The sequence below is a fragment of the Aspergillus mulundensis genome, assembly GCF_003369625.1.
Source record: "Aspergillus mulundensis strain DSM 5745 chromosome Unknown scaffold_5, whole genome shotgun sequence".
Lineage (NCBI taxonomy): Eukaryota > Fungi > Ascomycota > Eurotiomycetes > Eurotiales > Aspergillaceae > Aspergillus > Aspergillus mulundensis.
In genome coordinates, this window is record NW_020797893.1 from 1,336,411 (window position 1) to 1,354,852 (window position 18,442).

The following is an 18,442-nucleotide window of genomic DNA, read 5'->3' on the forward strand; positions in this document are numbered from 1 at the left end:
TGCTTCTGCGGCAATAGACGTGAAGTATAGATAAAGACGCGAATGGCAAGCAGCACTGGAAAATAATGACCCAGCAGAGTCCCGCTTACTTCTTCCAGAGCGACCGATTAAACAACCAAGAGATGATCAATAAGGTATGTTAAACTTATGCAGGTGCTCTCTGGTGTACACCGCGTCCTGGCTTCTTCCCCATAACTGGTTAATACGAGTAGTACAATCCCAACACCCCTTTGGCTGAGGTCAGTTCCTGTCAAAGCAATCCAAAGCTATCTGTATCATCCCTCGACCATCCCAGTGTTTGGTGATACCAACCATCTGTTCGAAGCCTTCAAGCAATGAGGCGATCATTATCAGCTTCCGCGAGCTGGTCCTTTGAGATATAACTGATAATTGTTCACGTTACTGTTGATTGCAAATAGGGCAGACTTGGAGGTCACGGTCTCATACATCTTGGTTGACCGCCGTGAGTAGGTACCGTGGAGAACTTGCCAGGAGAAAGGGCCAATCTGGTCGAGGCGCCGGTCTGTCGAGACTGCATGTGAGCAAAACAACATATCTTCAACCGGTCACCCCCTTCCGCCCGGGTCATTTGTTAGATCTCTCGGGGTGTCTCCGAGTTTGTAGGTTCATGTCTGCCGAAGTTGACGCCCCCACAGTGGAGCCCTATCCTGACAGCATGCTTACAGAATGCTTATCCCACGCGCTGGCCATTCCGGTTGAGGAATATGGATCTGATAACGTTTGTCCTGACAGGTGCCAAGGCATGTTAAAGGAGCTTGGCCTCACCAGAGGTTACGCAAGCTTTCCTTGCTTCTGCAGAAGCAGCAGGCTTGCAGCATCATGCGATGGGCCGGGTCTCGGGAGACGTTGCGGGTTGCTGATGTATAAAGCCTACCTGATGTACCTCACTCCTTCATTTCTTCATCACCAATTTTCCATACTTCTTATCAGCCCTTCTCAGTCATCAAGACCTCCCAACTGGCCCATCATGCAGCTCAAGGTTCCTTTTCCCGTCCCTACGCCGTACGAATCCAACTAACCTCACCACCAGACCCTCCTCCCTATCCTCTCGGTTGTTGCCGGCACCTCCGCAACCCTCACCGTCTCCTTCAGCGGCTTCTACTACGCCTCCTGCGCAACACCCAGCATCATGGCGGCGAACCTATTCTCCGGCGCCTGCGATCCAGTCCAGAACCTGCCCATCCAGTCGTTCAGCGCCCATGTTTACTCCGGTACTTGCGACGACGCGTCTACATCGCCGGTCTTGAAGCTCTACACGCAGTCTGGATGTGGTGAGGACAGCTTGTATGGGGAGTATGAGCTTAGTGATGAGGAGACGTGCTTTGACTTTGCGGAGAGCGAGACGTTTGTTAGTGGTGAGGTTGTTTGTCAGTAATTGGTTCGTTGTTTGGATGGTTGATGATGAAGTGGGTGAGGGTTGTTGTAAGTCGTGATGGTGTGAGACCGGTCCTGTTTGTATACACTGGGCTGGTGTCCACGTTGGTTATGGGGGCGATTCTGTTGTTTCCGGTGGAGGATGAGTCTGTACACCTTACCTTCTACCTTCTAAGTACATTAACTCGGCCCAAGTATTCTGTGTAAAAAAAACAATTCACTTTCAACGCTGCAGCTAAAAGACGACGTGGAAGAATGGTACGGAATTACCCCGGTCTTAAACAGCTGTTGAACCGAGACATTAATAGGACCAAGACAGCTAGAGTACAGCCATACCCAACCTGGATACTGAACTCCATTCGAGGCCGGGTTACCTAGAATTAATGCTAGCCCTAGAAAAATGGTCACAGGGTACCTAGGTGAATGTAAGTCCACCATTGCCGTTGGTATATCCATGGATATTTCAGACTCAACTCATGCCAACTACATTGCCAACCACAGCAACTCTTGTTCAAGGCCACAATATTGGAATTGGGTGAGTCAAAGCTCAGAAGGGTGGATGCTCCCTCTGCATTCATCATCTTAACCCGGCCGGCTGACGAACTGCACTCAGCAGGCCTCTTCAACTGCAGCTGGATTTTGCCAATCGCGCAGCACTCAGTGCTGTGTTCACCTAGCGGTGAGGCAACCTGTAGGTTTCTTCACTTCATGCACATGTAGAAGCAGTATAGACCGGGTGCATCAGCGGCCCAGGGTCTCGGGGAGCCCGATCGGCGAAGTCAGCTAGGACCCCTCTTCCTCGAACAATTCAGAAAGTAGGCCATTCTGGGCGTGCGCTGAGAGCAGCCAGCCAGCCAGCCACTGGTCTGTGCCCAGCCAGGTTGGGTCGCTCGGACGGCAGTTGCAGGGGTCCTCCGGCTCCCATTGGCAGCCACACGCCGTCGTGTCTCTGCTGAAGAACGCTTACTGGCTGCGTAGATGCTTACGCCATCGCCCATGCAGACAGTTCCTCAGCTTGCATGAACATGCAGATTTCCGAGTTCGATGGCTTTGTTTGCTTTCCCCGATTACGAACCATTTAGCGTACGTCCCCTCCCTCGGGCTTCCGCGGATATGCTGCTGCTTGCGGAAGTAAGCTACAACGACCTATGATGAGCGGTGGCTAAGCTGAGGGCCAATGGATCCGTGCTTCGAGGATACACAGCATGAACTGTAGTCGAATCGACAAGATTTCCCCTCTTTTCTAGCCCTTGTCTGTGCATTGCGAACTTGACCACGAAGCTCTTCTGCGGGGTTCACGCAGACGGGGACACCGGCCAGCCAGCCATCGTGGGTTTGTTGATGCGCCGTGGGCTGGCTGATTCCCTCGTTGTACCTGTGATAGTGCTGGCAGGGTGCTTGCGGGCTTGGAATTTATATACCCACGTTGTCCCCCCTACCAGGTATCGCCTCGCTTCTTCTTGTCACCATCACACTCCCAGTCTCATCTCAGTCCTACCTTTCATAGTATCGCCAATTTATTGACCTCTATACACCCACGCGGCGATTTTTCTTCGTTCAGCATGTCAGCGAATCCCCCGCCAACCGAACCCCTGGCCGCGGTGCCGCCTCAACCTCCCCAAGCTACCGAGACTCCCCAGGCTCCTGAGGCCCCTCAGCCCGCTCAAGACTCCCAGGCCCCGCAGATTGTACAGGTTTCGGAGACTCCTACTCAGTACCCCCAACTGTCTCACCTCCCCCAGGCCCCTCCTACCCAGCCCCAGCCGGCACCGGCGGAGTCACAGCCCTTTCAGCCCCTCCACCAAGTTGTTACCTATGTCGAGAACCACAAGCGTAAGTCATCCTGCAATTGTTGCACGGAGTTTCCTTGAGCCTTCGCTAAAATTACCCTTTGCTTTGCTTTGCAGTAGCAAGCCTCATCCTCATTACCCTGTTCTACCCATACGTCGGAAAATGGAGCGCCCAGGTTTCGACCACTACTTCGTGTACATCCTCCCCATATGTCGGATACTATGACCCTGTCATCGCTACCATCCTCAGCGTTGTCGCCGTGCATCAGAACCGGTACACCTCATGGCAGGCACGCTTCGCCTATCTGCGGTGGACATCTTTCGCCTCGACATTCGAACGGGCCCTTGGAGGAAGCACCATCACCGTGGGCCTTGTGATCAGCCTGCTCTCCCCATTCCCCATTGCATCCCTAACCACCGTCGTCCTCATCGCGTGGCAATACATCGTCGTCTCCTACCACAAGGAGATCCGCCGCATTGCCGCCTTGACCGATGAGATCTCTTCTCAGGCCAGGGCAGGTGTTGACAGCAGCCGGCTCTATGCGTCGTCCGTCACCGCATACGAAAAGGCGATCCTGCGTCTCGTCGCAGTCCTAGTCAACGACACCGGCCGCTACAACCTGGACGTCTACAGACCATCCCCAGGCATCGGTCCCCTCCTCACAGGAAACATCGAAGCCATCACCCCAGCCGCCAAGGAAGCAACGGCCCTCGTAACAACCTCCTGCACGAACCTCCCCAAGGCCCTCTCCGCCCTCGAACACATCAAGTACCTCTCCGACAAGGCAAACCTTCTCGCCCGGCACGGCGAGATCGCCGAAGCAGACGCTCTCCTCTCCCAGCTCTCCACAGCCCTAACAACAATCCGCGAAGTGGAAGCCCAACTCCTCGAAGCAAAGACCAAAGCCCACGACATCGCCGTCAAAATCCACCTCGACGACCTCGTCGCCTCCCACAAGAAAATCGTCGACCAGCTCACAGCAGCCGCCGCAGCACCCCCTCCGGCCCCCCCACAACCCACCCCTGCACCCGAGGAGCCCCGCCGCGCAGACCCCTCGGAACTCCCCAACGCGGTGGTAAGCCAGCAACCCTCCCTCCTCACCCACCACCACCCCGCACGCCCCCGGCTAACATGCACCCTCTTGTAACAGACCCTCCGCAACCCCAAAGTCATCGTCGGCGGCCTCTCCGGCGCCCCCGAGGACATCGACGACCAAGCCTTCAAGCTCGACATCCCCTTCGCCGTCTCAGTCTACGGCCACTCCAGCTCCACCCTCTGGATCATCGACAACGGGATGATCTGCCTCGACCAAGCGCCGACCGCCAGCCCAGCAAGTGTGCGTACCGGCCAGCAGCTGCCCTACCGCGACGGCATGGCGCCGTACTGCCTCTTCCCGCTGTGGAAAGACCTCAAGATCACCAAGGGCAAGCCGCACGGTATCTACTGGGACGTTGAAGGCGCCGCGCCGAACCGAAAACTCATCATCGAGTTCTATGTCACCCGGTATAACATGGAGGACCAGTACTTCCACTTCCTGGTTATACTTGAAGAGGCGAGGCAGAATGTTGCGACGTTCCGGTACTTTGATGTGCAGGATCAGGGGGCTGAGGGGACGGTGGGCGTGCAGGGGCCGCAGAGTGAGTCTCCGTTTCTTTGGCAGGATAGGGTACCTGGGTAGTTGCTGACACTTTCCAGACTATAAGTTGTTCTCGTTCAACCAGCGCAAGATCTCGCCTGGTCTGGAGCTCGTGTTTAATACGACCCCCAACGTCAACCGCGTCGAGACTTCGAGTTTCGAGGTGCCGGCGCACTAAGCTTCCATTTTTGGGCACATCCTTGCCTCGCTCAGTATGCGTTCTTCTCAAGGGCTATCAGTGGTGCCAGCCAGGGTACTGGAGATAGCACACATCTTTCCCTCTTTGCATTGCATCCCGTCCCTTTCGCCTTCTCATCCCAGTTCCCTACTCTGCTTGTAGTCATAGTTTTAATTGCATGCAATCTTAATTTATCTAGATCTTGAAGCCGCGGTATATAGCAAGAGCATCCGAATTCGGGCAGTGAAGATAGGTAGCTGGGACTCGGTACCGTAGCAGTGTATGCCTGGCAAAGTAGTTTGGTATCGTGTTTGTCGCTCGGCGGGGTAATGTTGGAGCCAGCCAGCCACGTAACTGATTGTGCAGGGTGCAAGGCTTCGCGGTCAGGTGCTACTCCGTACTGTTCAATACGCGGCAATCTGACATGCATGGCGGGCCATGAACTGATTGGCGGGCGATTACGCATCTTGCTGTCGTACGGGGATAGGTATGGCCCAGCCTGGCCCTGTGGAATGTTCCTCAACTGGGTAGGGGAGCAAACTGATTAGTGTAGGTAGTGTAAGGGCTTCGAGTGGTAACCCTAACAAACTCCTTCTGAACTAGAGTGCACCATTATATATATCTGTCATTTTCTTGGCGGAACACGCTGATCGGGCAGTCATTATTGATGGAACTTGATGTACTTCGTCTCCAACAGCCCGTTTCTGATGGGCACTGGCCGTCCATCCAAAGATCTCCTAAGGACAAGTTTCAATGCAATGGAATGAGGTCTCGATTTGCCAGGCAAACAGCAAGCTGAAGAGAATCCCCGCATCCGACCCCGCTCTCTCGGATCTCTTCCGGATTTCCCCGCTTGACGTTGACATCAACTCAGATGCCACCCATATGCTCCGGATCCGTCAAAACTTCACGAGAACCATGGAGGGCCGTTCGAAGGGGATGAATAGATTTGCGGTTCCATCTCCCGGCCCCTCAACCGCCAACGTGACGCGCAAACGCAGAAGCACCACCTGCGACCACTGCAAATAAGTCTCCCACCCGGGACAACTTAGGTGCACAGGCTAACTGCATCTACGAGGAAACACGTAAAGTGCGAACCTACCAGAGCGCCCAGCTGCAAGCAATGCGAGAAGGACGATGTACCCTGCACGCAGACGAAGACGCCCATCCGATTCAGCGATGTATCCGGGAAGATCGGCAAGGGGGCGACGCCGTCTCTGATGCCTAGGTCTAGGATACCAAGTGAGATCTATCGGTTTGAGCAGATTCTAGGCGCTAACCTGCGCAGAGAAGCTGGTGTACGTTGATGAGACGGCTGAGTTGACCGCGATGTACCAGCACGATGACGAGATACAACGACCTACTGACGGAATTACCGCGGAGAGATCAGTGCCTATCTCGAGGGTATCCCAGTGCCCACCATCTAATGACGCGACTACCGAGCCATTTCATGGTGCTTCGCAGTCAAGACCGTCCCCCCCAAACGACCGTTTACCACCGGGGCCATCCGTCCTCGACGGCCTGATCAAGCCCCCATCGACCATGCCACACTCGCCCAACAGCACCCTGGAATTCGGGCTACTGGGCTACTTCATCGACCACCTAAGCATGTGGCTCGACCTCTGCGACCCGGAGCGGCATTTCCAGCTTGTCGTCCCGCACCGGGCCAGACGCTGCCCACCCCTCATGAATGCAATCCTCGCGGCATCCGCTCGCCATCTCACGCGGGTTCCAAAGTACAGGACCGCTTCCGGCGCGGTAGAGTATGATGGACGAGTATTGCATGATCTCACTGATGAAACGGCGCTGCATTATCATAACAAGTGTATCCACGACCTGCTGGAGTTAGGGGCGAATCCAGACCAAACCGGGAACGAGGACTTGCTTGCAGCGGCGATTATCCTGCGCTTTTATGAGGAGATCGACTATCCGCTTCAAGACGAGATGAGAGATAATGAGCTGTTCCTGCGGGTGATCAACATGTTCATCGAGGCGCAGAGCCCGGACGTCCCACTTCCTAAGGGACAGATATCCGTCACGACAGAAAGCACAGCGAGCGAGGCAATCGATCACTTCCTCGCGCTAAACGAGACTCACAGCAAAAGCTCGCCACCGACCGTCTCAAACACCACACTAGAATCCCGCTGGTACATGTCGACCCTGCGGCAAGCCTCCTTCTGGGTCGCCTTCCGACAAGAAGTCTACTCAGCCTTCCTGAAGCAACGCCCCCTGACAATATCTCTCTCGCGCTGCGCCATCTTCCGCTCCTTTACAACCGGCGAGGACGCCCTCTGGACCGCGCGGCTGGTGATTTTCGCCGCGGACGTGCTGGAATTCTGCTACGGGAACACCGCACACCCACCTGCAGCTACCATTGCCCACCACCCGACAAACTCGAAAGAGCGCTGGACCGAGCTCAACGCCCTCTCCCAGAACTGGATCACGCACCTCCCATCAACCTTCGAACCAATCTACATCCGCGAAGCCAGCCCCCAAAAAGACGAAGTCTTCCCGGAGATCCGCTACGCAAGCAACATCCACGTCGCGGGCGTGCAGCACCTCGAGCTCGCGCGGGTCCTGCTGGCCGTGTATGATCCGAGTATACCGCGGTTGGGACTGGGGTATCGGCAGAGCATGCGTGGTCTCAGCGAGAAGCTTCGAGCTGCGCTCCTGAGACTGTGCGGGATCGCCGTGTACAACCGGCAGAATCCGCCTTCGCTGACGACGGCGTTGTTGGGGATTGTGGTTTGCGGGGAGTACATTGCAGATGCAAAAGAACAGCGGGCGCTCCTTGGGTTGTTGGATGAGTTGGAGTTTCACCATGGATGGCCGGTTGCGAGTTATAGGGGGAGGCTGAAGGGGGCGTGGGGGTGGGATGGCCGGGGGGTGTAGAGCACCCCCCTCCCCGGCCCGCGGGCGTACATAGCGCAGTAGACACGATTCAGCACAATGCCAAACGGCGACAATGGAAACGATGCTGGACTGGACATCCCAAAGAAGGTCGTAGTCGAAACACATGGATAGATGGTGCGGTGGGATGGCGCCGAGCCCGGAACCCTGGTTGTCGTCCGCCGAGGGGGGCAGTGCAGCGCAACCCACGGAATCCCGCGCCACGCCATCACTCAATCATCGAGGTATGTATGACAGCTGCTCAAGCTCGCTAATCATCAATCCCGCTCGACGTCTTGGCAACCTTGACACAATGCTCCGGTCGGGAGATGCGGTCATCGCCAGAGCACCCCGGGCTCGAGGTCCCTGTAGGCGTCGTCTGTCCATGGATCATCGGGTGATTTTGCCTGGATGACGGACACAGCCTCGCTCGGCTGTCTTGGAGATTCGACTTGCTTTTCTTATTTGAGTCTCTGTTTCCTGCTGCGCTGGATGGGGTGATTTCGTAGGTAGTATGATGGTTGCTCTCATACCACACACATATAATCCCAGATTGCTGGCTCGATGTAACACTGCGATCAAGTTCCAGAACCGAACATGTCTTTTGAGATCGATGAAAAGAGCGTCGCGCAAGCCGACGTCTGGTCAGAAGCGCTCGCTCCAGACCCGCAATACGAGAAGGACTTCCGCGTCGTCGACAACAAGTTCGCCTTTTCGCCGGGCCAGCTGAACAAGCTATTCAACCCCAAGTCGCTAGCCGCATTCTATGCCCTCGGTGGATTGACCGGTTTAGAAGTCGGCTTGCAGACAGACCTGCAGCGCGGACTCTCAACAAGCGAGACTCTTCTGCGCAAGACCGTCTCCATCGACGAGGCGCGGCGCGCTGGATTGGAAGTTAGGGCTAACAGACCCAAACACGCCGCGCCCTCATCGCAATCCCAGGCCCCCCCTCAACAATTTCCAGGGACAGGGCCACATGCGCAGACCTTCGCAGACCGAACCCGCATCTTCGGCACAAACGCGCTCCCCCCGGCCCCAACAAAGCCCTTCACCCGCCTCCTCTGGGACGCCTACAACGACAAGATCATCATCCTGCTGACCGTCGCCGCCGTGGTCTCGCTCGCACTGGGGATCTACGAGGCCGCATCGGGCCAGTCGCAGGTCGACTGGATCGAGGGCGTGGCGGTGTGCGTGGCGATCGTGATCGTTGTCTCTGTGACGGCTGGAAACGATTGGCAGAAGCAGAGGGCGTTTGGGAAGTTGAATAAGCGTGTATGTACCCCCCTACTCTCCTTATCCTGTAGACAATGGGTGCAATGGCTAAAGGGAAGGAATGCGTGGTAGAAACTCGACCGCTCGGTCCGCGCCGTCCGCGATGGACAGACGAGCCTCGTGCACATCGCGCAGCTTACGGTCGGCGACGTCGTGCATCTTGAGCCAGGCGACTCGGTTCCGGCTGATGGCGTGCTTGTTACGAGCCATGATATCAAGTGTGATGAGTCGACGGCGACGGGGGAGTCGGACCAGGTTGAGAAGGTGGGTGGGTATGAAGCGTGCGACCGGTTACAGCGAGACGGGCCAGCAGAAGTAGAGGTGGACCCGTTTGTTATATCCGGGAGTAAAGTCCTCGAAGGACTAGGGACGTACCTTGTTACTAGTGTCGGCCCGCATTCGACGTACGGACGGATCATGGTGAGTCTAGGGACTGAGACGGATCCGACGCCGTTGCAGGTGAAGCTTGCGCGGTTGGCGAGCTGGATTGGGTGGTTTGGGCTGGGGTATGGTTACTTCACACCTTTATGCTGCCTAATACTGATACAGGAATAGATCAGCGTTGCTCCTCTTCTTCGTCCTCTTCTTCCGCTTCATCGCGCAGCTGTCTGGTATCTATGAGAACGACACACCAGCCGTCAAGGGCCAACACTTTATGGATATCCTGATTGTGGCGGTGACTGTTATCGTGGTTGCAATCCCGGGTAGGTTCTTACTGACCCCCTCACTCTCCAAAACGTGGTGTGGTAGTAGTTGCTGAGTCTGGTGTAGAGGGCCTCCCACTAGCCGTAACGCTCGCCCTCTCATTCGCAACAGCACGCATGCTCAAGGAGAACAACCTTGTGCGCCTCCTGCGCGCCTGCGAGACCATGGGCAACGCGACGGTCATCTGCTCCGATAAGACGGGAACCCTGACGCAGAACAAGATGTCTGTCGTTGTGGGGTTCTTCGGGGCCAGCGAGGGCTTTGGGAGACTCCCGTCTGATGAACGTGGTCCTGAGGAGTCTGTGCCGTCGACGACCATCTCTGATACGCTGGAGGTGTTTCCACGGGCATTTAAGGAGGTACTCGTGCACAGCCTGGCCCTGAACACGACGGCATTCGAAGAGAAGGATGATGGGCAAGGAAAAGGGAAAGTCTTCGTCGGCAATAAGACCGAGATCGCGCTGCTAGAACTGCTTGCCGGTCAGCGGCTGCTTGACATGGACCTCTCACGGATCCAGACTTCCAATCCCATCGAACATGTCTATCCCTTCGACTCGTCACGCAAAGCCATGGCCGTGGTGTACCGCGTCCCCGGGACAACAACGTACCGGCTCCTTGTCAAGGGTGCCCCGGAGCTCTTGCTAGGTGCCGCCACTCAAATCGTGCAACAGGGCCAAGGCTCGAATGCGGCGGGCGTAGTGACAGCCCCAATATCCGACCATGACCGCGAGCGTATTTCACGTACCATAGATTCCTACGCTCGGGCCTCGCTCCGAACAATAGGCATCGCGTATCGGGACTTCCCCGCGTGGCCTCCCGGGCCCAACATCACCTCGAAGACACTGCCTAGCTTCGGCGAGATCATCACGGACATAACCTGGCTCGGGGCCTTTGGGATCCACGACCCGTTGAGGCCCGAGGTGGCGGAGGCGATTCGGACGTGCCATGGAGCTGGGGTGCAGGTGAAGATGGTTACAGGTATGCATTCCACTCCTGTATATAAAGGTATGACATTTGGACACGGCAGGTAACACTAGATTCGCAGGCGACAACATCCACACAGCTCTCTCAATCGCCGAATCATGCGGGATTAAAACGGCAGACGGACTCGCGATGGAAGGACCCGAGTTACGAAAGCTGAGCGATGAGCAGCTCGACTCGGTTATCCCGAGATTACAGGTCCTCGCGCGGTCCTCGCCATCCGACAAGGAGATGCTCGTGCGGCATCTCAAGCGTCTGGGCGAGATCGTTGCCGTTACGGGCGACGGCACGAACGATGGACCTGCGCTCAAGGCCGCGGATGTTGGGTTCTCCATGGGACTGAGTGGGACGGAGGTCGCGAGGGAAGCCAGCTCGATTATTTTGCTAGATGATAACTTCCGCTCTATTGTTACGGCTATGGCGTGGGGGAGGGCGGTTAATGATGCGGTGGCTAAGTTCTTGCAGGTATGTTTCCTACCACTGCCTGCTGTGCTCGGCTTGGGCAGAAGAGGATACTGCAGATGCTGATGGGCAGGACAGTTCCAAATCACCGTCAACATCACCGCCGTAGTCCTCACCGTCGTCACAGCCATCTCCAACAGCCACAACGAGAGCGTCTTTCGCGCTGTGCAGCTGCTGTGGCTGAACTTGATCATGGATACGTTCGCTGCTCTAGCCTTGTATGCCACCCCTTTCTCCTACCACCCATCAACCCATGTAGACTAATACCGTGTGCAACAGGGCAACCGACCCTCCAACCCCCTCAATCCTAACCCGCCCTCCAACCCCGCGCCACGCCCCCCTCTTCACACCCACAATGTGGAAGATGATCCTCGGCCAATCAATCTACAAGCTCGCCCTGTGCTTCGCCCTCTACTACGCCGGACACAGCATGCTCGGTCTCTCCCCATCAAATCCAGACGAAACGCTGCAACTGCACACAATCATCTTCAACACGTTCGTGTGGATGCAGATCTTCAACGAGCTGAACTGCCGCCGTCTCGACAACAAGTTCAATATCTTTGCAGGCCTGCATCGGAACCCGTGGTTCTTTGTCATCAATGTGCTTATGGTCGGCGGGCAGATCCTGATTATCTTTGTGGGCGGCGCGGCGTTTGGGGTTACGCGGTTGAGTGGCAAGCAGTGGGGGGTTTGCTTGGGCTTTGCGGTTGTTTGTGTGCCTTGGGCGGCGGTGCTGAAGTTCGTTCCTGATCGGTATGTTGGGGTTTTGGTTGATGGGGTTGGGAGGGTGTTTGGGGTTATATGGAGGCCGTTGGGGAGGGGGATTGGCAGGATGGTGCGAGGCATGAGGGCGTGTGTACATGGGCGTCCATCTACATCTCGACTGTCGACGGGAAATGGCAAGGAGAGGGTGAGTGATGAGGAGGCACTTAGTGATCGGCCCATGGGAGAGGTGGGCAAGGCTTCGGCAGATGTTGACAGTCAACGGGTGCTGTGACGGCTCAGCTCGTCTCATGCAGTACCCTCAAAGCAATGCGTTGCAGTTGATGCGACGGTTTTCCTGTGCCTCTCATGATTTGTTCAGGCCCACTATAACTGACATGACGGCTCCGAGGATGCGTTGCTGGGCACAGGTGGATATACTCAAAACGTCTAACAACGAGCTGGAGGGCAAACCCCTGGATCCATCTTCAAGCCAAACAATGCCATTCCCGCGAACACCGTACGCCTTTCGCCTTTGGCAACCCACTCGAAGCACCACTCAAATACTCCGCGGAAATAGAGAACCCGACCTAAACATCCCCCCTAACCTCCCTCAAAAAATCCCTCTGCGCCCTCAGGCCATCCCCATCTCCACCCCCAACCCTCCTCCCATACCTCCGTGCCCTAAGCACCCCAAAAACACGCGTACTGACCACCTCCGCCGCCCCAATCACATAAACCGCCATAATCACAACCAGGGGTCCCAAAATCGCAAACACCGTAAACCCATACGACGCATTCTGGAACGCCTGATTCCCACTTAACGCCTCCGTCGCCAGACCAACCTGCATCGCCGTCAGGACAAGCGCGATGTAGATCGTCGCAGCACTGATAGGCGCCACATTCTCGCGGAAGAGCTCGGTCGTGGTCTTATACTGCCCCAGGTACCCGCGGAGGACGTCGCCGTAGCGAAGCGCATAGATCTTGTCTAGGCGTGATAGGCGGAGTGCGCCGAAGGTGTACCGCGGGTTTATAGTTGTGGAGGTGATGGCGCCGCGTTGGAGGCATTGCTGCGCTATACTTCGCCAGGATTCCCAGGTTAGATCTGGAGGGAGAAGGGCGTGGTCCTGCGCGATGCGGAAGTCGCTTTCGAAGCGGACGAGTGTGAGATACGAGAAGAGGAAGCCGAGGGCGTCTTTGTAGAGGGGTTTGTGTGGACAGAGTGGTTGTGCTTGTGTTCCTTGCGCTTGGCTTGGGCATGTCGCGTTGCAGAGGAGGTACGCGGTCCAGAATCGGCTGTCGAGGAGATACCGGGGAAAGGGCTTTAGGTGGATGTGTGTTCGGTCTGTCCAGACTAGATGCGTTGCGATGTTTTCGTCGAGGACGATCTTGTGCGAGAGGGAGATGATTGTGCTTAGGGGTTGCGGTGGGGAGAGAGTCTTTGCGAACCAGAGATACTCTTGTATTCGGGTCAGTCGCTCTACGGACAGGTCGAGCTGGATGAATGTTGTTATGCTATCGGCGGGTGACCAGAAGTTGACGGCTCCTGATGGGGGCATCAGGGCGTCTCCGTAGCAGGCCGGTAGGAGAGACGCCAGGTCATCGGAATGCGTTGTCCTGTCGAATGGTTCCTCGGTGAAGGGTAGAGTTAGGGAATCGCGCATGGTGTGCCGCAACCATTTATTTAACGCGGAAAGGAGGCGACTACCAACATTGTTGGTTGAATAGTCCATCCATACCCCTAGGGCTACGTCAGCATGAGGGGTATGATGCCGAGCATGCGAGGTTTCACGGGATCAACGCCTGCAGCTGGCAGCTTAATGCAATAGGTACATACAATCCGTAGTCCAACTGGGCATCTTCAAGCAGTTGAAGTGAAGATGTACCAGTGTCAAGCAAGTCAGGTTTTTTAAGGCGCGAAATAGCGGAACCCTGGAGCCTCCATTTAAAGACCAATCTTTTCATGGATGGCTCAGACAGGGGCAGAATGCCCATAAACTGTTCAAGAGGATATACGTCCATGCAGGAAAGCCATGATGTTTGGGAAAGATGCGAAAGGTCATGCATGTAGATTGCTGCTATACCCCAGGCGCGTCCAGTCCTCCCTATCCAACCTTGGAAGTACCAACAATCAACTCGATACCTACATCTTCGCCCCCTCCACCCTCCTCCCCGTCTCATCAAAACGCAACTGGCGTCCCGAAACCAGCGCCTCCTGCAACCACGCCCCAATCTGCACCGCCTTAACCGCATTCCCAAGCTTCATCGGCACCGGCATATCATCCAAACAAGCATCAACAAACTCATTCGTCTCCCTCACAAACGCCATCTCAAAGCGCCCCCAGTACGTCCCCGGAACCTCCCTCGTGATCCCACCGGCATGGTAAAAATTCACCAGATCAGACGCCGGGTTCAAGTTCACAGACAGTTTCCCCTCCGTCCCAATGATCTCGGTCACGTCCTCCTGCCCGTGCGCCATCATCCGCGAACAGTAGTAATACGCGATCTTCCCGCCGTGGAACTCCACGATTCCGACGGCGTTGTCGAAGTCGTTGTACTTCTTTAGATCGGGTGTAACCGCCCGAATTCCGTACGCGGATATACTCTTGGGCATGATGTCCGACCCGAAGAACCACAGCGTTAGGTCGATGTCGTGGACGGCCATGTCGACGAAGACGCCGCCGGACCAGGAGGCGTATTCGACGTAGAAGCCGGACGGGTCGTGCTTGTCGCAGGTTTGGGAGCGCAGGATTGCGGGCCGCCCGATGAGCCCGTTTTCGACCTTCTTGTAGGCAGATCGGTACGAGTCGTCGAAGCGGCGGGAGAACCCGCACATCACTTTGAGGTGTGGGCGTTTTCGGGCGGCGGTTACGACTTGGTTGCACTAGCATGGAAGTTGAGTTAGTCTTGGTCTGGTAGAGGATGGTGTGGTGTGGTAGGTGATGGACGTACGATGTCAACGCTGATACTCAACGGCTTCTCGCAAAGAACATGGAGGTCCTTCTCAATTGCCTGGATTGCCTCTTCGGCATGGACGGATGTAGCGGTCCCAATGACCACAGCTTTCAATCCTGGATGGTTGATCATATCCTCGTACTTGGTGTACAGAGTCACGCCGTACGGCTCGAGATGCTGCTTCGCCCACTGGATCTCCTCAGGGTCAGGCGAGAACGCAGCGACGAGCTCAGCGCGGGGTGCGCGGTTCAGGAAGTTCAATGCATGCCGTTTGCCCATGCGGCCGAGGCCAGCGGCACCGACTTGAAGTTTTTTTGGGGGCATCGTCGTTGTTTTCTTAGTAGGGTGAAGTTTGGAATGGATAGAGCTGAGTTGGATGGGACGAGAAAAGCCGGGATCAGGGGGGTGCTTTATAGCCTTTTGTCTTCATGAACGGACCTGGTCTAGGATACATGTTTGTAAGGGTTGATGCAGGGCGTCATATACAACGCGGAGGTTTTTTTCCAATTGAAACGAAAGGAACTACCTAATGTTTATGAGTACCGGAGGTTTATTGCCTTATATGATGCTTTTGGTGGTTTTGCCCGGTGGCCAGCTCGGAGCAAGTCCGGGGCTAACCCTAAGTCCCATTCAGGAGATTTTCCTCCGGCCAGACCACCGCAGTTGCCACTGTATTTCCCCGCATGCTGCGCTGGATAACTCCAAGACACGGGAGAAGGATGGCGGGATGCCATGAATAGCAATATTGCCCGTGCATGGGAAGAAGGACCACGCTGTGCTGGCACGCGACCGTCGGTAACCAGCGGAAGGCCGGGCAATTGATCGACAACTACCCGGGTACTGCACCCCTTCACCGAGGTGCTTAGGCTCCGATGATTGCGCAGGTATCAACAAAGACCAGGGTGCTCAAGAAATCTGGCTGGAACATTTCCAGCATGTTTTTATCCAACATGTTCGGCTTGGCCCGTGGATAGGTATGATATATATTTCCACCCCAGCATTGACACGACGATATACATCTCAAGATAATTCGGAAGCAATCGATTGTATAATAAACCACACCTAAGACCAATGAACCGGATTCATAGCGAAAGTTCACTGCGTGCATAGTCAAAGAATCTTGACATGTCTGCCTCTACGATCCTACCAATGGGGAGGATCTTCACATTGTGCTCGACGGTATAGATCTTGCCAAAGTTCAGCCTTGACATCGAGTTCAGGTGCTCCTCCGGATATTCCGCTTCAATTTCCAGCGGGGCTTTATGCATCGTCGGCTCTCGGTCGCCTGTGAAAGGTCTGGTGTTGCGCAAATAGACGATAGCGTGTTTTGATGGGTCCACACCTGGTTTCGCTACACCGCGGCCACCATACGTACTGATTGCACTGAGTTTGAATTAGTCCCGAGCTTGGCATGGTAGGCGATCAGACCAGGCGCAACTTACAAACACCACGAAGCTTGGTCAAAATGCTTAACCACGACCAGGCGCCGGATCGTGCTGTAGATCGGCTGCCCGAACCGACCTCGGAATTGGGAGCCTTGCTCTAGGGTCTGGGAAGGATGTGAAGGACCACGGGCATCGTTCTCATGCCAAAGAATGGAAAACACCTGGTATATGTTCAGCATAAGTATCTCCCAACTCTATCGGTTATATGGATCCTTATGCTTACCGCTCCGGGAACAAAATACTCTGGTGCTTGAACGATATATCCTATGCCTGTTAGTCGTCATTGGCCAACAAGTGATGGGCTGAAGACTCACGACTGTCGAGTACAACCTCGTGTTCAAGTTGTCCTGGGTACTAACCGTCAAAAGGGTTAGTCTGTGGGTGTCACTCATAAAACCCGTTGACTCACGGCCAGCTCCGGCTCGGGGATCACTGCATTGGTTCTCGCCTGGGGTCTCTGCGATGTGATGAGCATTACTTCGGTATGCAGATGTAGTATGGTCCGACCTGTGGGGAATATGATCCCTTATAAACCTGAAATGGTCAGCGGGCTTGCGGGCGGAGAAGAGCATCTACTTCGGCATGCAGTAAGAATACTCACCGAGCTACCGAACTGAACATGAATGACCATGTTGTCGTACAGACTCTCGAAGTCCAGTGGGATGAGGTTGCCATTTGGATCTGCGAAACGAAACGTCGTTGATTGATCAAACTTGTAAGTCATTCTTAGATGAGATGTGCATATACTTTCAGCATGATCCTGTGGGTGTAGTTGGACATGCGTGGCGTCGAGAATCCATAATTGGAGATATACTGTCTTCGTAGCCTGTGTCCACTCGTCATCCGTATCAGACCCTTCCGATCGAGCACTCGACTGTATGGGATCCGAATCAAGACTGTCAGTCTGACCGATAGCCTCCTTGCTGCCCTTGTCAGCGTCTGCCCATCGCGGGAAAGCAAAACAGGCAATACGTCGCAGATGAGACGCTACATGATGAGTTGTTTGATTTTGTTGAGCGCAGATTAGGCAGGTTCGCAAGTCAGCGACTCGCACTCCATGGCTGGAAGACTCATGCGTCACCCACTCTGTAAACGTATCGTATTGCTGGTCGGGGTCCTTGCAATGCCGAAATGTACAGACGTATGGCCGCAAATCACGCATGATGTGTCTCCTAGTCTTATGCTAGCAAGAGTCGGTCATCAAGGCCAGCAGGGTTATCACCTCCATGCCTGTGGCTTTGCAGTAACCTCGGCACACATAGTATAGCAGTAATGGCACTCGAATTCTGCGCTGTCGCCCGCCAATTTGGGAGGGGGTGGAGCTTGTAATGAATCATCCATGTTTTTGGCCGTCGCCAAAAAGCTATCCAGCGATCCTGCAGACTCAATGTCCAAGCTTGCGCCTGGGTCCAGATTTGTTGCAGCGGAAGGATCCGAGGGGCGAGCACTCGCGTGGGCAGTTGTAGCCTGGACTCCCCCATGGTGAGCGATAGCGGTTTGATACTGATAATCATATTTGGCTTTCCGCTTTTCCCAGTATTTGAATTGTTGTCTCCGGTGCACATTGGCTCTTGCCAGCCGCGGACAAGGAAATGTCCTTCCAGGTCTTGTCCCCTCCAAACACGGAATAATTCGACCAGATGTCGAATGTCGCGTTCTTTATAGGCCTGGATCAGGTCGACTCCGGTCTCCCTGTCAACCTCAGTGTAGGCTAGAGCCCTCGATAAGCCGGTTCGCATCTTTGGATTTCGGACTCGGAACGAAAGAGCGTAAAGCCTATCGACTGTGATGGAAATATTGGTGAAGTACTCGGTAGCCAACGATTGATCCTGGTAGGATGAAAGGTCGTCTTCTGTCTCGTCATCGCTCAAATCTGTACTGCCCGGAGCATCGGGCATATCGTCGTTGGCAGGGCTTGATGGGTTGACCTGCTTGGTAACTGTTCCATGGCAAGTTCAGCATCTGAATCTGACCAAAGGAAGAGAGCCGTACATTCTGAAAGTCCGTGCTGAAGATCCGAGAGTAAGGTGA

The 18,442-nt window shown here is 55.2% G+C and overlaps 6 protein-coding genes across 6 annotated transcripts; 3 read left to right on the forward strand and 3 right to left on the reverse strand.

Moving 5' to 3' along the window:
* Positions 1-988: 988 nt before the first annotated feature.
* DSM5745_05768 (uncharacterized protein) lies at positions 989-1,396 on the forward strand (the record flags this gene model as incomplete). Its single annotated transcript, XM_026747784.1, has 2 exons — positions 989-1,000; positions 1,052-1,396. 2 exons carry the CDS (start codon positions 989-991, stop codon positions 1,394-1,396), a joined length of 357 nt encoding a protein of 118 aa, XP_026603616.1.
* A 1,561-nt stretch (positions 1,397-2,957) lies between these two features.
* Positions 2,958-7,892, forward strand: DSM5745_05769 (uncharacterized protein; the record flags this gene model as incomplete). Its single annotated transcript, XM_026747785.1, has 6 exons — positions 2,958-3,228; positions 3,303-4,261; positions 4,337-4,823; positions 4,882-4,985; positions 6,092-6,242; positions 6,289-7,892. The coding sequence occupies 6 exons, from the start codon at positions 2,958-2,960 to the stop codon at positions 7,890-7,892; spliced, it is 3,576 nt and encodes a 1,191-aa protein (XP_026603617.1).
* Positions 7,893-8,202: 310 nt separating this feature from the next.
* pmcC (putative calcium transporting ATPase (Pmc1)) lies at positions 8,203-12,306 on the forward strand (the record flags this gene model as incomplete). Its single annotated transcript, XM_026747786.1, has 8 exons — positions 8,203-8,257; positions 8,473-9,161; positions 9,234-9,667; positions 9,717-9,865; positions 9,915-10,844; positions 10,894-11,312; positions 11,388-11,527; positions 11,589-12,306. The coding sequence occupies 8 exons, from the start codon at positions 8,203-8,205 to the stop codon at positions 12,304-12,306; spliced, it is 3,534 nt and encodes a 1,177-aa protein (XP_026603618.1).
* Positions 12,307-12,601: 295 nt separating this feature from the next.
* Positions 12,602-13,675, reverse strand: DSM5745_05771 (uncharacterized protein; the record flags this gene model as incomplete). Its single annotated transcript, XM_026747787.1, has 1 exon — positions 12,602-13,675. One exon carries the CDS (start codon positions 13,673-13,675, stop codon positions 12,602-12,604), a length of 1,074 nt encoding a protein of 357 aa, XP_026603619.1.
* Positions 13,676-14,154: 479 nt separating this feature from the next.
* Positions 14,155-15,290, reverse strand: DSM5745_05772 (uncharacterized protein; the record flags this gene model as incomplete). Its single annotated transcript, XM_026747788.1, has 2 exons — positions 14,155-14,895; positions 14,964-15,290. 2 exons carry the CDS (start codon positions 15,288-15,290, stop codon positions 14,155-14,157), a joined length of 1,068 nt encoding a protein of 355 aa, XP_026603620.1.
* Positions 15,291-16,048: 758 nt separating this feature from the next.
* Positions 16,049-18,309, reverse strand: DSM5745_05773 (uncharacterized protein; the record flags this gene model as incomplete). Its single annotated transcript, XM_026747789.1, has 9 exons — positions 16,049-16,349; positions 16,409-16,572; positions 16,635-16,675; positions 16,726-16,765; positions 16,821-16,868; positions 16,919-16,945; positions 17,013-17,583; positions 17,634-17,883; positions 17,916-18,309. 9 exons carry the CDS (start codon positions 18,307-18,309, stop codon positions 16,049-16,051), a joined length of 1,836 nt encoding a protein of 611 aa, XP_026603621.1.
* Between the last annotated feature and the right edge of the window lie 133 nt (positions 18,310-18,442).